This window comes from Salvia miltiorrhiza, chromosome 3 (assembly GCF_028751815.1).
Source record: "Salvia miltiorrhiza cultivar Shanhuang (shh) chromosome 3, IMPLAD_Smil_shh, whole genome shotgun sequence".
Classification (NCBI taxonomy): Eukaryota; Viridiplantae; Streptophyta; class Magnoliopsida; order Lamiales; family Lamiaceae; genus Salvia; species Salvia miltiorrhiza.
The window spans coordinates 20,288,118-20,306,075 of record NC_080389.1 but is presented as its reverse complement, the minus strand read 5'-3'; the positions used below and the strand labels follow the sequence as shown (position 1 = coordinate 20,306,075).

The 17,958-nt window shown below is 38.2% G+C and overlaps 1 protein-coding gene across 1 annotated transcript; it reads left to right on the top strand.

The window, feature by feature from the left end:
* The first annotated feature begins 410 nt into the window (after positions 1-410).
* LOC131018510 (uncharacterized) lies at positions 411-1,121 on the top strand. Its single transcript, XM_057947228.1, has 2 exons — positions 411-743; positions 1,026-1,121. The coding sequence occupies exons 1-2, from the start codon at positions 411-413 to the stop codon at positions 1,119-1,121; spliced, it is 429 nt and encodes a 142-aa protein (XP_057803211.1).
* The last annotated feature ends 16,837 nt before the right edge of the window (positions 1,122-17,958 follow it).

The following is a 17,958-nucleotide window of genomic DNA, read 5'->3' as shown; positions in this document are numbered from 1 at the left end:
GTTAAATCTATGAATTAGTTTGTGAATTAATTGAAAATATGTATAGTCAATTAATATATATTATGTTCAACTACATCCAATCAATATGTATTTGTTTCGAATGCTTTTATTCTGTTATTGCCGTTGGTGATTTAAGTTGTTGCAAACTAAAAAAAAATTATTTGGTTGCTTTGTACATATTTACTCATTTATTTGGTTTCGTCATATACCGGCATATTTGGGATATATAGCTTCGGAAATTGATAATCGATGGTTTCTCATTTTAATTTGATTTCTTTTAACTATCCAATTAATGATCATGTTTGTATTCACGTCATCGGAAAGAGGGGGTGAAAGAGTGGTTCTCTAAATTATTAGAGATTTTTAAAAAAGTGAACATCAATATACCACTGGTGGAAGCCTTACAGGAGATGCCCCAGTATGCCAAGTTCCTTAGGGACGTTGTCTCGCGCAAGAAAAAGTTGGGAGATTTCGAGACTGTCAACCTCAACGAGGAGTGTAGTGCAATTCTACAAAGAAAGCTGCATGCGAAGATCAAGGATTCGAGCAGTTTCACCTTATCATGCATTATTGGAGGCCAGCAGTTTGGAAGGGCGCTCTATGATTTGGGAGCGAGCATCAATCTTATGCATCTCTCTATTTTTCAGCGACTGGCCATTGGGGAGATGAAGCCTACATCTATGGTGTTGCAGATGGTAGATAGGTTGGTTACCTACCCACATGGAGTTGTGGAGGACGTGCTTGTAAGGTGAGGGATTTTATTTTACCAGCCGATTTTGTGGTGTTGGACATAGAGGACAAGAATATCCCGCTGATTTTGGGTCCCCCGTTCTTGGCAAAGGGAAGAGCCTTAATTGACGTGGAAAAAGGGGAGCTCATGCTTCGTGTGAATGATGATAGCCAAACGTTCTGTCTATAGACCAGCCCGCAGCCACGAGGACGAAGTGCTAAAACAAGCCAAAGATATGTGAAAGGTAAGAGTTGAAGCTCCTAACATATTTGATGATGACTATTTTTCTTGGCAGGACCCAGCTGAGCAGAAATCTCAGGGAAGAGACATGGCTGGCAAGTGTGGAGCAGAGCGTGGTTGGTCGCAGCATTGCTTGTACCAACCTCTTTGAGGAAATTATTTTTCCGTCGAGCTAACGACGTTTAAAATAATGCTTATTGGGAGGCAACCCAATTCTGGTGAGTTCATTTTTTTTTGTTTATTAGTTTCATGCCCCACAATTCCTTTTCAAACTTATTCTCTTTTGTGGTGAATAAGTTTGGGGGGATGTGTCTTTGTGGATGCACTTATATTTTTGGGTAAATATCATGAAAAACTATATCCACTTTATCAAAAATACCCTAAAACTTTTGAAATGTTCTCTAAACCCTCAAACTATCAGGTTTTTATAAAATATATCCCGCATCTATTTTTCGGTTACATAAACGTGAAGTGGCTCGCCGGATGCCACACTGTAATTTATATTCTATTTTTTTAATGACATGAAAAAAATGACTTCGTTTCGTACGATATTCTGTCGTGTTTATCCCTAATTCTAGGTTGTTAGCGTAAATTTCAAACACGATAGGAGTGAATTTTAAATTTTAGAGTGGATTGTTTTAAATGATATGGTACGAAACGACGTCGTTTTTGCCATTGCATTTTAAAAAATAGAATATAAATTATATTGTAGCATGATAGCATCCGGCGAGCCACATCACGTTTTTGGTGATCGAAAAATAGATGCAGGATATAATTGATAAAAACCTGATAATTTGAGGGTATAGAGAACATTTTGAAAGTTTGAAGGTATTTTTTATAAAGCAGGTATACTTCAGGAGTTTTCATGATATTTATCCTATGTTTTTGTTGGTTGTTTTCCGTTTAATTAAGGTCTTTATTTTTGCTGTTAAATCTGTTAGTCTTGCTTGATGGTTGATCTGTTGTGAATCCTAGATGAGGATTTGAGTTGTATAGAGATTTTGTGATGACTGCCTAAGATGATTTTTGCTTAAAATTTTGAAAATACATGCATTTTGTATTAATTTTGTTGAGGCTAAGTATGATTGATGAACGATGATTATGGTCTCTACGGTGTTGTAGCCAATGAAATAAGCTGTGAGATTTTTATCCTAGACTGTCATTATTTTACAATCTTATTTCTTTTTCTTGAGTGTTTTATTTGAGCTTGCATGTATTTCACTATAACTTGTCTTGATTTCTCCCTCGAGGCCATCTTTTGTAACAGCCCGGCTCCAGACTTGACGGCTGTCCCCACAGACCAATACGAGTCTTTTCTAGCGTGTTTTGTTCTCACTCGCACGCTCCCCAAGAAACTTCCGAGGGGATCACCCATCCTGAAATTGCTTCAAGCCAAGCACGCTTAAGCTTGGAGTTTCTTCCACGTGGGCACCAGAAAAGAAGATGCATCTTATTGATATGAGTAGCCCAATCAAATCCTTTAAGCTCTCCTTGAATATGTTGTCACATTCCAATATATTCTCGAAATCCCTCTCGTTCGGGTGTGTTTCGGTTCATCCCCGCGCCCCTCCGCTTGGAAGCCTTAATCAGAGTCGCTCCTTGTCCATGTCTTTTTTGCACCGGCAATCACTCCGTACTTCATCCCCGGGCGTCACAGGCCCACCAGCTTCCGCTTGGTTCATCCCCGAACCACACCGTACTGGAAGAGGTTCGGCTCTGATACCACCTGTAACAGCTCGGCTCCAGACTTGACGGCTGTCCCCACAGACCAATACGAGTCTTTTCTAGCGTGTTTTGTCCTTACTCGCACGCTCCCCAAGAAACTTCCGAGGGGATCACCCATCCTGAAATTGCTCCAAGCCAAGCACGCTTAACCTTGGAGTTTCTTCCACGTGGGCACCAGAAAAGAAGATGCATCTTATTGATATGAGTAGCCCAATCAAATCCTTTAAGCTCTCCTTGAATATGTTGTCCCATTACAACATATTCTCGGAATCCCTCTCGTTCGAGGGTGTTTCGGTTCAGCCCTGCGCCCCTCCGCTTGGAAGCCTTAATTGGAGCCGCTCCTTGTCTGTGCCTTTTTTGCACCGACGATCACTCCGTACTTCGTGCCCGGGTGTCACATCTTTGCTAGCTTATATATATATATATATATATATATATTATTGTCCTATTACTATATATGTAACTAGTTCGCCCTTTTGAGCCTTGTTATCCATATTTTTTGATTAGCCGCGGGTGGAACTTGGAGATTGTTGATATGGGGTAATTGGCGTTTGGAGATGTATGAATTGTGGATTATGAACCTTGATCTTGATTGAAAATTCCTAGTACGTACCTTACAAGTTTTTAAAATGAAAAAAAAGAAAAAAAATATATGATTGTTGAAAAAAGAAAGAAAAGAATTGATGAGATGAAAAGGTACACATGATGCATTTAGAAAAGTGAAATGCTTATGAAATTACTGATTGGTTGAGAGCAAGAGTTTGTGAAAAATATGGTGTTGGATGGGTAAATGATGTTGCTGCATTAGGAGTTATAAGGTCTGTGATGCTATATATTCATTATTTATATTAATTGAGTCACTTGACCAAGTTTATCCTACCCTACCAAAGAGCCTACGTTACAACCAAATCTAAGGTCCTTTTTTATCTTGGTTATAGGAGCACACATTTAAGTGATGGAGAGGTGAGATGATTTACAAGCTTATGGCTGATTTCATGTCTTGCTTGAATTGAGTGCATACACGCCCTTATCTTATACACTCGAGAATGAGTGATTTTCATTGTTCATATCATATTTGTGAGGATTGCAAGTCAAGGAGACCATATTTTGATGTTTTTCATGATTGCAGTGACTTGATAATAGGAGATACAAATGTATGTTGATATTTTTTTGACAAATCTGAAGCCATAATGTCGTCAATTTTCCCCATGATCTCATTGATTCATTCTTGGTTCATCTTTATTGTTTCCGAGGACGAACAGTGGTTCAAGTTTGTGGGGTTGATAAACATGCATTTTTGCCTCTTGGTGTGTCATATTTGATGTTTATTTGTGAGGATTTTGTGTATTTGATAGTTTACTTGAAACTATATTGATTTATTGTCGAGAACTTGTTACTTCCTTGTTGTTTGAACGAATTTTTAGGAATATGAAAGCTTAATATGGCAAAATGATTTTCATGGAAGTTAAAGTTAATCTCGATACAAGTTCGTGAGCGCAAACGGTTCGAAAATCGGACATCGGAGAACGGGCCAAAACAAAATTATTGCGCGAAACTGAAAAACGCACGCGGCCGCGCGCTAGGGCCGCATGGTACGCCGATTTCTTCAGTTTTGGATGCACGGCCGCGTCTCTTTGATGCCCAGGGCCGCGTGTTTGCTATAGTTTGGGCGGGTTTTAGTGGATTTCAAGCCCAAAGTCGATTTTCACTTGATTTCTTCAGTATCCGATATCCTGGCCTATAAATACCTGTTAGGTCCAGAGGGTCACTACTAGAAAAACGCTCATAGATAACGGATTTTTTCCGTTATCTATGAGCAAAAAAACCGTTGTGTATAGTGGTGTTATCTATGATATATGTCATACACAACGGTTTAAAAACCGTTATCTATGAAGGGAAAAGATAACAATACAACCGCACATACATCACGGTTATGAAACCGTTATCTATATTGATTATACATAACGGTTTTCTACTGCTATGTATTATAATTTATCCGTTATGTATTCTATAATATATTTTTTTTCATATTATAGTTAACAGTTTTTTATACTTTTTATAACGGTTTAAACTGTTATCTTTGTAAGAAAAAGATAACGGTTTTCCACCGTTATGTATTAGAATTTATCTGTTATATATTATATAATATTTTTTTTTCCATATTATAGTTAACAGTTTTGTATACTTTTTATAACGGTTTAAACCGTTATCTTTGTAAGACATAGATAACGGTTTTGTATTGTGATACATAACACTTACTTCCGTTATCTATGACTTTCATACATGACGGTTAGTAACCGTTATATATGACTTTTATTTTGTTGTCTTTTTCATTATAGATAACAGTTTTGCATGTATTAGATGACAGTTTTCCGCATATTTTTCATTTATTCTCAATTTTTTCTTTTATTTATATCTAAAAATCAATAAGAAAAATTCAAATAATAAAATAAGATTGACAAGATAATATTAGCATATATAACATAGCATCCAACAATTCGAGCTACACAAGTTGCCTGTTAATACATGTTTTACTACATGCGCATGTAGTAAACATCACATACATTTATGTCTAATAATTCTCCCACCATACAAGCACCGACTTCTTAATATCGCCTAAATAGCAGCATCTTTTCCATGGACTTATCATGGAACCTTATGTTCCTAACTCTTCTAGACTCTTCAGCGCTGCCCGATTCAAGAACCTACAGTTACACCAAAACATATGGCAGCATGCAAGACATAGATGGATGCATGAAGTATAAGGCACATTTAATCTAAAAAGCAGACAACAAAAAAAAAAGATTGGGCACGAAAATCACCTTAGCCCAGGTGCCGCACTCATTTGGCTAAGTTCATTGCCCATTTCATCACTGAAATCTGAGTTCCCACCTGCTCCCCTAGCAAACAAACAATATAGACGCCAAGCAATTAATGAATAATTATATTACTTCAGTCTGTTCAGAGCTTCAAGCCCATCACATGCAAGCAACACCAAAGTCTTAAATTGAAATTGCAAGCAAGCTCATCCATCAAAGTCAACAACTGACCCATAACTAGTATCATAGTAGCAAAATGTTGGAAGCATCACAAAGTTAGTATCAACTATCAACTGTAAGAATACAAGAGATCATTCTGATAGGCACTCAACACCGCTTCACAACAATACAATTCCCAAGAGCCAAAAACTAAAGATCAACATTATCTAAGTGGTCGAATCATGATCAGGAAAATATTAACACCCACAGTAAAGTAAGATGAAACTGAACAATTATTGCCAAACACAGAGGATTTAGAAGCAGGGTCATATTCATAATTAAATGAAGACAACTTGTGGTCTTATATTCCAAGTGGATAAATCAAGCCAAACCATAATACTTCCTCCGTCCTTGAAATAAGTTCCTCTTTTTCCTTTTTGGGACGTCCCCCAAATAAGTTCCTCTTTCTTTCTTTCCAGTTTTGGACAACTACCCCACCACTAATAATACTTTATTTATTTTTACGTTTCACTTTTTCATCACTCTCAATACTAATTATAACACTTTTTCACCTTTTCACCACTCTCAATACTAATTATAACATATTTTTCTCCACTATCAATACACTTTACAACTTTTCCTTAAAACTCGTGCCGTCCCCAAAGAGGAACCTATTTTGGGGACGGAGGGAGTATACAGAAAGATCCCCCATTCTGCGGCCATAAGAAACAGCATTCTTGGTAGCACCCAAGTACAGCCATGAGATATGTTTTGAATTGATAAACGAACTAAGTTAATTCTTTATATATCCTAACTAAGTAAACTATAAAACTGGTAAGAATGAGACATTACCTGCTCGCGGATCCAAAATCCAGGAATACCAAATGATTCTAAGAGATCAGAACCACATACGAGCAAGACATTAAGTGACTCAACGAGAAAAAGACAAAACCTCATGAGCTTGCTCACTTGTTACTAACTAAAAATGGTAGCATTATCAGTATTGAGTAACTTGCCTGTTAAGAGGAGATATAAACATATCCATTAATCAATCCAGGAAGAGGAGATATTAAGACCCTCACTCTGAATTGTATACATGCATTACAACCCAATTATTAGGACCAAAGGAAAAACTTTTAAAGATCAATTGATGAAACCTGTGAACTGTATCTGCAAACTCATGTTACAAACACAAGTAGAAACATCCAACAAAACACTAAAAAATATCATGCAACAGACCTAAATAGACCTAAACTGAAGAAAAAGGCACAACAGACAATACATTAAAGCAGATCAGAGAGCTTCGAAGATTCTTACATACACAAGCACATACCATTCAAGAATACACTGGAGGTGGAACTCATGCAGGCAATTTGTCACCTACAAGGCGGTACGAGTCATGGAATTTCATTAAGCATAAGAGATTCTATCAACTGTAAGAATACAAGAGATCATTCTATCACCGTGGAAGGATTGGTGTGAGAAAAGGACTCAAGGCATATGCTACAAGCTCATCTTGAATCCCCTCGTTGACAAAAGCTGAGGCTGATGCAATGTCATTCTTAGCCTTCTTGACCTCATCCATTCCTGGAACAAACTAGAACAAAGACCACAATTTTTTTTTTAAAATAATTATGAAAAAACACCATTCACAGGTTTATTCAATTGAGCAAACTGATCTGGAAATGAGCTACATGGTATGGGGAAATGATATCAGAAAACAAAAATACCATTGAATGCATCATACACCATATCAGATATAAAGTTTAATGAAACAATTAAACCAAAATCGAGAAAACGGATCGAGAATCATGAACAAACACAATTAACTTCTTCAACACACACCACTAATTCTCCATCACTAACGGTATAACATTCCAAAGTAATAAAAAATTAAAGGAGAGAAAATTCCAGAAAGGAGTATTGGTCAAGAAATGGACAAGACGACCATGAGTTTGTACAACACGGGCAGCGAACACGTCCTTTGCTTGATGAGGAGAAATAATAACTTCGATGTACCATTCACGCAAGCAGACGGACCTCATAATTTAGAGAGAGACGGAGAAAATTACGCAGAGAGAAAATAGGGCACCATAAATGAGCTAAATTGATCATTGAATTAGCGCATCATAAACAAAAAAACTCGATTAAACACCTGTTACTAACCCCCAATATCCCAACTCTTCTGCAATCACCCATCTCTCGCTCTCTCTATCTCTCTCTAAACGAGTAATCGACAGAAACCCAAAAAAATGAGCAGTGCTTGGCAATGACCTGTTTTGGGCATTAATTGGGCGGTGAGAAGTGGAAGTTGCTGGTGCACGTCCCTTAAATCGCAGTCGTTTTTCAAGGTTTTCTTCGGTGGTTTGAGGTTCGTCTTCGTCGACAGAATCTGCGTAATCCACCAGCGACATACCCTCAGCGAGAAAAGAAGAGGGCACGGGACCCGCGGGCGGCGGCGCTGCTACCTCGGATGCGCTGCTGCTGGCGCTGATGGGCCGTGGAAGTGAGAGAGAGGTGATGTGGGGCGACGCCAGGCTGGAGAAGATGGCGGCTACGGCTGCTCGCCGGAGATAAAGATGGCGCAAAGAGGAGGTTGAGAGAGGGAGAAGGGTTTGATTTGTGAGTGTGTGCGCTGAACAGAGAGGAAAAGTGAGAGATAGAGATGGGGTGAGAGACAAGAGGCGAGACGCCGGCGGATTCGCCGGAGGAGAGGTGGCCGTGGCTGGACACGGCGAACTAGAGAGAAAGAGAGCGAGAGATGAGAGATGGCGTGAGAGGGAGAGCTGAAAACCCTAGAAGATTTTATTTTGGGTAAGACTTTGGGGATTATTAATTTTAAATATAATATAATATAAGTTTTAAAAAAATTATACATAACAATTTTTAAAGCGCTCATACATAACAGTTTAATAAATTGTTGTAAAATATGTTCATACATAACGGTCGGCTTAACGGTTTGTAGTACCGTTATGTATGCAACTAATAGATAACGCACAAACATAACGGATTAACATAAACCGTTATCTAAACTTATGGACAACACTACATAGATAACGGTTTTTTGTCAAACCGTTATCTATACCTAAAAGTGCGCTCATACATAACGGTTTTTAAAAAAAACCGTTATGTATTGAGTGTTATGTATGTGTAATTTTGTAGTAGTGGGTCTCGAATAGATGTATGGGGGGGAGGGGGGGAATACACCTATAGGCTATTTTTGTTCGATGAACCAATTAAAATAAAACTTCAAACACAAACTGACTCAACCTGTTTACTGAAAATAGTTTTAACCAAAACAGGGTTGACGACTGATACTGAATACTCTTCAGTATGGAGTTATCAGTTAAGTCAAAGACTTTAACTGACACATGTAAAGCTTCAGTCGAGTCTGATAAACAGAGATATGTTATGAATCTTACTGACTATCAGAGGATAGATCAGTTAGACTGATAACATACGCAGCGGAAAACTTTTATTTCGTAATAGCCTGTGAGTTAAGCACGTTGTCAGTCGTTAGGTTTCTCTTTGCAATTAATTAGTTTTCAGTTCAAAAAGATACAAGCGCAATTAAGAAGGTAAGAACTGAAAGCTGTAAATAACACAGAGATTTTTACGTGGTTCAAAAAATACTTCCTACATCCACGGTCGGTTGATCAGACCAACAACTTCACTGAGCAAGTGCTTACGGGTGCACTACAAACCGATGCTCGTGCTTACGGGTGCACAGCAAACCTGAACGTGTGCTTACGGGTGCACACAACAGAGATGACTTAAGATCCAATCTTCAATACCAACACACCTTGTTGGATTTCTCACTCCTAGCACACACTGGGCACTAGGACCTCACGGAGACAGAACACCTGAACTCCTTTTCAGCACAAACACTCAATTCGGTTGGTTGAAGAGAGGTTTGAAAACTTGTCAACTAAACCACAAAGAACAAGTTCTTTGCAGTCAGTTTAACCTAAGCTTTGGATAAACAATATTTACCTAAGGTTTAAGAGAATGTATGTAATCAGCAGTGACTGATTTTTGGCTTTGTGATTCTCTTCTTCGATTCAGACTTTGGAGAGGCTTAGTTTAGCTGAGTAACAAATTTGGCAGCGTTTCAGCTTATGTTGTTGAATCGGTGAAGATTGAAGTGATCCTCGAGCGCTATTTATTGGAGACGTCTTGAATAGATCCGTTGGCGGAGATGGTCTTCAAGATTTCTTCCGTTAGAGAGTAATTTGAACTTGCTTTGAGGCTTCAATCTTCGAGATTCCTTGTTTGGTGAGAACGGCTACTTTGAAGAGTAGGAGATGCGTCATCTCTGAAAAGGTAATCAACAAAAGGAATGGCCTCTGTAGAGAAAGGACGATCCTGAGATCTCTGTATTTAATGCGGCTGTACTACTGGAGTGCGTGGCTTCCTCTGAACGTTGGAGGTTCAGTCCGAGGAAGAATGTTTTACTGATACTTGACTTTAGTATCAGTCCGCTGAATCCACGTGGCACGCATTAAGTAATCAGTCGAAACTGATCCTTCGACTGATACTTCAGTCGGCATCTTCATTAAGTTCCCAACAATACCCCTCAAAAGCTTCAAGAAAAGGTTCGAGACTTTACTTTTAATCATATTCTATTTTCCCTGAGAGTTGCAGAGACAGATGGAGAAGACCACAAAAGCAAGAACTGAAGATTTACAGATTTTCCTACGGTTTATTTGTTGAATGCTCATCTTTTCCTTTGATATTTATATTCTAGTTCATATGTGTATGTGTGGCTAGAATATTTTTATTCTAGGGTTTATGAAGTAAACAGATTTGGATTCTTGACAGTTTTTTATTCAATTTATCAAGATTTATTTTCATTTTTATATTCTTGTGCATGTTGTTTGCTTAATTGATTGGCCACCTATTTAACATAATCTTAGGTTTTAATTTGATATTGAGAGATAATAATTATTACCTGAACGAAGAACATAGAACATACTTGTTGATATTCGAGAGAGGGTTGATATAAGTGTGAGGACATTAATCCTAAGAACTATTTGGAGTTTCATGCTTAAGAGTGATCTGGGGATGGTAGCCTTGTATGTAGTCAACTGTTTGTATGCCACAGTATAGACTAGCTTTGAGATTGTCTTAGGAAAATTTATCTTGGTCTTTTGAATTGAATATGTTGAAACCTTTACCTTGGGATAATTTACTTCCATTAGTTTTTCCCTGCAGCTTGAATTATTTTTCTTTCCAATTATTTATTTCCTTTGCTTTAAACAAACCCATCTTTTATTTGTTTTCCAGATAAAGAATAACGATTTAGGATAGTAATTAGTTTTAATCAGTCTCTGTGGATTCGACCTTACGTGCCTATACACAATTGCACCCGTGCACTTGCGGCGTGTAAAGAAACACCCTCTCACCAACTCCAATTATCTCTGAATTACTCTTCCGTCACCGATGAAACCCGGGGATCCCATAGTTGAGTCGTCCTTGTTAACCTTGATCCAATCTGAGCAAGGAGGCCACCATTGCACATTAATGAAATCTGGGGGGAGGGAAAGCTCTAGGCAAGACAATAATCTTTTGGAGAATTATATAATCGTTCCAATTGGTGTGCATGCTGTCGAGTTTGATAAAGTTAGAGTCTGTCTCTTTAAAAGCTACTTTCACCGCACGGGGATTATGCTTATGGTGAAAGGACCGCGCGCCCATCAAAATAGCAGTGATTCCTAATCTGCCAAATGAAACCACAACATATTGATAATGCCAATTTTCCAGAAACAGCTAACTTGCAAACTGAATTTCATGTTCCAAGCCATGAGCATGAAGTTCTGGATGTCTGCGCAGTCCCTTCCCTGCTGTACAACCAGCTAAAGAATTCTTCCCAAGCCTCTTTAATTTTGATGCAATCCCAGAACATGTGATTTGTCGACTCGCCAGAGTGAAAGCATAGCGAACAGAAGTTAGGCATGTAAGACCATTCCGAATAAGTCTGTCAAAAGTGGGCATTCAGTCATGTAAAATACGCCAACTAATATGAGATATCCACGTCGGAATATGTTTTTCCCAAATCCAGGAACCCCACGAGAAACATGTGCATGTAATGTGGGATATCCATGAGATATCCCAACCAATAATCTCTCCAAAATAAAACATCGAACCTATCCCCACGTAACAAAATGTGTTGTCAATAATCTCGTTGATCTCATGCTTTAAACCCAATCACACCAAAGATGAGACTAAAGAGATCGCACCCTGCCAAATTTACTCAAGTAACGGCTCCTGAGAATGTCAAGACCAATGTCTTGTCCCGCGATTAGTTTCCAGGCCAACTTCATGAGAAAACATTTGTTCATGAGTAAAAAAGACCTGATGCCCAACCCTCCCTCTTCTTTAATGGCGCATACACGATCCCAGTTTACAGAAACAGCTCGAGCGACAATCAATGTTTCCAGTCCAAATGAAATTGCAGCAATTCTGATCCAAATTCTTGATGATCAATTTAGGCGCTTAAAAATCATCATAGAGTGTGATAGAACTTTGAATCACTGATTTGACTAATTATTAATTATATGTTATTTTGGATATATTATTCATTCTTTAATTATTAATTATTCTTCATTCTATAATTGTATTGAAATATATAATATTATATAGGGTTAATTATGCCAAAAATCATGAACTTTGGGCCTATTTTCAAATTTTCCATGAACTTTGTTTTTTATCAAATTTTCCCTGAACTTAAATGCCTGAACAATTTTTCCACGATTTTTACCTCCGGTGAAGGTCCGGTCTTAGCTGGCGCCTACGTGGCAATACTGAGCTAACATGGCGCCTACGTGGTAATAACCGAGCAGATGTGGCGCCTACTTGAAAAAAAAAACAAAAAAAAAATCAATTATTTTACCGAACAGATGTACCGCTGCCTTCCTCCGGCGAAGCAGCGCCGAGGACCACCACCTCCGCCGAGGCAGAGACCTCGTTCGATCGGCGACGCCTTCGCCTGACTCTCCTACCTCTACAATGAGGTGACAGCCATTGCTCTTCCCTCCATTTTACCGCCGACCGCCGTCATCTTCTTTATCTAGAAAAAATCCTCCTCCCAAAATCGATCGCCTTCCCTCACCACCATCACCAAAGGCCTAATCAGTGCAGATGGAATCCACGCGCAGACCAACTCCATCCACCGCCCACCGCGCGCAGACCCAAATCGACGCGCAGACCAACTCCGTCCACCGCCTTCCCCCACCACCATCACCAGATCTGCCGCCCCCTCTCTCTCCACCGCCCACCGCCTTCCCCCACCACCATCACCAGATCTTCCGCCCCCTCTCTCTCCACCGCTCACCGCCTTCCCCCACCACCATCACCAGATCTGTCGCCCCCTCTTTCTCCACCGCCCACCGCCTTCCCCCACCAGATCTGCCACCATCACCAGATCTGTCGCCCCTCTCTCTAATCGAAGCAAAAAGGGCAACCCCCAGTCCTCTCGACTCTGGAAAAATTGCCGCCCTGGTTTGACGTCTTCCTTGGCTGGAATCGCCGTTTGTCGTCTCAGTGCCGTCAGAGGAAGGCTCATCAGATCCGCCGCCTATCAGGTTTGGGCTCAAAACGACGTCGTTTTACCCCTACTAAACGACGTCGTTTTGATTTCCGGCCGGCGGTGCCACGTCATATTTCAGGCTACTTAGAAATGCCATGTCAGCACTCAATTTGGGGATTTTTGAAAATCATGGAAAAATTGTTCAGGCATTTAAGTTCAGGGAAAATTTGATAAAAAACAAAGTTCATGGAAAATTTGGAAATGGGCCCAAAGTTCATGATTTTTGGCGTAATTAACCCTATTATATACTAATTATGTAATAATAAATTACAAATAATTTTATTTGATGTATTTTCACACATTAAAAAAGTTGGACACATTAATAAATTAGAATTAAATTAGTAAAATTTAATTTCAACCGAGATATATATATATATATATATATATATATATATATATATAACAAAAATATCTTTTAGAATATATAAAATAGAAACTTTTTTCAACCCTTAGATCATCAAGATCTACGGTTGATTTATCACGTAATTGAATGAATTCATGGTCCCAAGTTCGAATCCCATGGGTAGCAAAAGATTTATTTTTTCGTAATTTATACATTTTACAACGAATTCATACGTGTTCTACACACAATTCATACATTTTAGATAGTTCGTATTTTATATGTTAAGAAATGTTTCTACCGTAGCCCACCCCTATATATAGGGGTGGGTTACCGTGAGAACACATCTTAAAATAAGAAATAAGAGCAATTTTCAATGTATGAATGTTATGTAGAACATGTATGAATTCGCTGCATAAAGGTATGAATTGTGAAAAATAAATTTTTGCTACTATATATATATATATATATATATATATATATATATATATATATATATATATAATGGCTAAAATAAGAGCATTTCTTAAGATATTAAATAAGAATCATTTTAAGCCCTTAGATCATCAAGATCTACGGTTGATTCGTAATCATGTTGGATGGATTTATGGTCCTGAGTTCGAATCCCAAAGGTAGCAAAAAATTATTTTTCACAATTCATACCTTTATGCAGCGAATTCATACGTGAATAACATAAAATTCATACATTGAAAATTGCTCTTATTTCTTATTTTAAGATGTGTTCTCACGGTAGCCCACTCCTATATATATATATATGTGGGCGCGCTCCAGTGAGACCCCCTATTTTTCGTGTAACATGAGGACAATGAATAAGACATATAATACTAATGAACAAGACGTATATCTAACAAACAAAATGTATATACTGATGAAAAATAAAATTTAAATAATTGGTAATGAATAAGACATATATACTGATGAACAAGACAATATATACTGATGAATAACAAAATTCAAAATATTCTGCTCCATCCAGGATTCGAACCCTGCGAAAAAAAATCTTCCTCCAAATACAATATCAGCCATAGGATTGATAAAATAAACACACTAGACCGTGCCTCATGTTACACGAAAATATATATATGGTCAAATTCAACAGAGAATTATTATATATTTCGTTCTGAACAAATCTATACATTTACGAATAGATCAACATAACTAACGAACAAACGTATTTAGTAAAATTAGTGAAAATCTCGCCCCCATCAGGATTCGAGCCCAGGTCAAAATGCTTGTTTATACAGTACATTGATTTGTTCGTCAAAATTGTAGATATGTTCGTTTTTGTTTTCACGCATTTTCTATTCTTTAAATATTTAGCATTCTCTGTTGAACCTTTCTCTCTCTCTCTCTCTCTCTCTGTATATATAGAGGCCAAGGTTCAATGGAGAAGGCTTATATGTAAGTGAGAAAAGAGAAGAAATCTTGTCCATTAATTTATCTTGATCGAACGCCTAGGATTCCTTCTTATTTCATCCGTTACTATCTCTTATTTTTAGATATCTATTAATTCACTCTCTTAACAAATCCATTAATTACCTTATTTAATTCTAATAAAATCCATTTTTATATGGAAGATATGATATCTAGATATGTTAAATACGTTACAGTTTCTGATTAATTCTTCATCCACGTTAATCTCCTCCATCTTACTTATTGAATCGTTGGTCATTGAATTATAGGAAATTTTTTATATTTGTGAATATTTAGATGAACATACGAAAACTTTTGTTGAACGTATTCGATTATATTCTCAAACACGGATTTTTATTGAACACGATTTTATATTGTTTTGAACATAAATATAAGTTTCTGATTATAACATTTCCCTGCATTGAAATTTCACAATTTGGATGAACTTATTATATACTCCCTCCGTCCCGACTTTTGGTATCCAGTTGAGAACGGCACGTGTTTTAATAAAGTGATTGATGTGTTGTGAGTGGAATAAGGGTCCCATATTTTATGTGAGAGTTAAAATAATTAAAGTGGAGTAAGGGCCCCACCTACTTTTACTAAAAATAGAAGTGGATACCAAAATGTGGGACGGCCAAAAAAGGAAAGTTGGATACTAAAAGCTGGGACGGAGGGAGTACTTTAATGAACTTACATCCAAATTGTTATGCATATAAACAATACAAATTCAAATCCCTCCCTTTAAACTCAACTTTTTTTTAAATCCATCTTTATATTCATCTTAAATCCATTAAACTTATATAGAATCGATTTTGAACAAATAGTTATATAATTTGAACTTTAATGAACAAATCGCATTTTCTAGATGAACATAACTCAATTTTATGTTAACGAACATAATTAGAAGACTATCGAACATGTATCAAAACATATTGAACTGGATAATTACTTTTGATTACAATGTTGACGTATCTACGATTAATGTGTATATAAATGTTCATTACTTTTGTTTTTATGTTCAACATGAATCAATCGTGAATTTTGGGGCAAAATGGCTGGCGGCGATGCCGCTTGATACACGGGCGGTGGCAGCTGCTGTTGATAGAGAGAAGAGTCGAGGGAGATGATAGGAGGTGTCGCGGCGGCCGTGGCGGAGGCTACTGCTGCTGTCTCCAGACATTTCTAGGGGAACGAGCGGCTTCTTTGCGATGTGGTGTGTGTGCGTAGAGGGTGAGGGAGAAAACAGGACAGATGCTAGGGTAGCCGGAGAGGCGGCGCTTTCACCGAAGAAGAAAAGGGTCCATGCCGGAGGAGGGGAAATCGCGGCAGAGGCGCGCCGGAGGAGGGGGAATCGCGGAAGAAATATACTCCATAAGATCCATGTGAATGAATGAATATCGTGAGTAAATTTGGAATGAGAGAAATTCAAGGGATTTGATCTGATTTACCAAATCTGATTTTCAGTGCATTAATAAATTACATTAAAATTAGAAAAACTATAGATCTCATCCATTTATTCAGTCTATTCCGACGCACATGATTCATTCATTTTTCTTACTCTAAGAGTCATTTTTCTATAGAGTTGAACCCTATATATATGTATATATATATATATGTTGAGAACCTTGTGGAATATCCTAATTCTTGTTTTGATGATACCAAAATTCATAGGTCTTAATTGTAATAGACTAGAACTGTTTTGAACTCAAGTGTTAGAGTTCGTTTCTAGTTTAGCTTGCGGTTCTGAAGACTGAAGACTGAAGGACGAAGGATTGAAGACTGAAGACTGAAGATACCAACTGAAGTATCAGTTGAAGAATCAGTTCGGAACTGATTACTTAATGCGTGCCACGTGGACTCAACGGACTGATACTAAAGTCAAGTATCAGTTGAACATTCTTCCTCGGACTGATCTTCCAACGTTCAAAGGAAGCCACGTACTCACAAAAGTACAGCCGTATTAAATGCAGAGATCTCAGGATCTCCTTATCTCTGCAGAAGTCATTCCTATTTGGTGGCTACTTTATCAGAGACGTCACATCTCCTGTCCCTCAAGAGAGCCGTTTCCACCAGACAAGGAACCTCGATGATTGAAGCCTCAGCCCAAATTCGAATTGCTCTCCAACGGAAGAAATCTTGAGGATGTTCTACGCCAACGGATCTATTCAAGAGTTCTCCTATAAATAGCGCTCGAGGATCAACTTCAATCTTCACCGATTCAACGACATAAGCTGAAGCTCTGCCAAAATCGCTACTCAGCCTAAAGCTTAACTTCCCCAAAGCTTGAATCGAAGAAGAGAATTCCAAAGCCAAAATCAGTCACTGTTGATTACATACATTCTCTTAGACCTTAGGCAAACCTCTGTTTACCCAGAAGCCAAGGTCAAACTTGCTACAAAGAACTTGTTCTTTGCAGTATAGTTGGCACCCGTTCAAACCTCCTTTCAGGAAGAAAGATTTGAGTGTTTGAGTGATTCGGAGTTCAGGAAGGTACTCTGACTCTGAGAGTCTTAGCGCGGGTTGTGCTAAGCAAGAGAAATCCGACGCGACTGAAGCGTGGGTACTGAAGAAGAGGTTTCTTCAGTGGTACGGTTGTGTGCACCCGGCAAGCACACGGTTTGGTTTGCAGTGCACCTGTTAAGCACTTGTTGAGTAGATTGTTGGTCTGATCAACCGACCGTGGATGTAGGAAAGGGTTTTTTCCGAACCACGTAAAAGTTTCTGTGTTGTTTACAGCTTTCAGTTTTATTTTCCTACTTGTGTTGTTTCAATTGATAAACTGAATACTGAATAACTGCAAAGAGAAACCTAAGACCAACAACGTGCTCAACCGCGAGGCTATTACGAAACTAAGTATAATTTCCGCTGCGTATGATATCAGTCTGACTGATCTATCTTCTGATAGTCAGGAAGAGTGTTA

Excerpts from the sequence above, each read along its gene's own strand:
- LOC131018510 (XM_057947228.1), top strand. The coding sequence starts at position 411 with ATGCCCCAGTATGCCAAGTTCCTTAGGGACGTTGTCTCGCGCAAGAAA. Across the intron at positions 744-1,025 it reads GAGTTGTGGAGGACGTGCTT|GACCCAGCTGAGCAGAAATC; the intron begins GTAAGGTGAGGG and ends TTTTCTTGGCAG.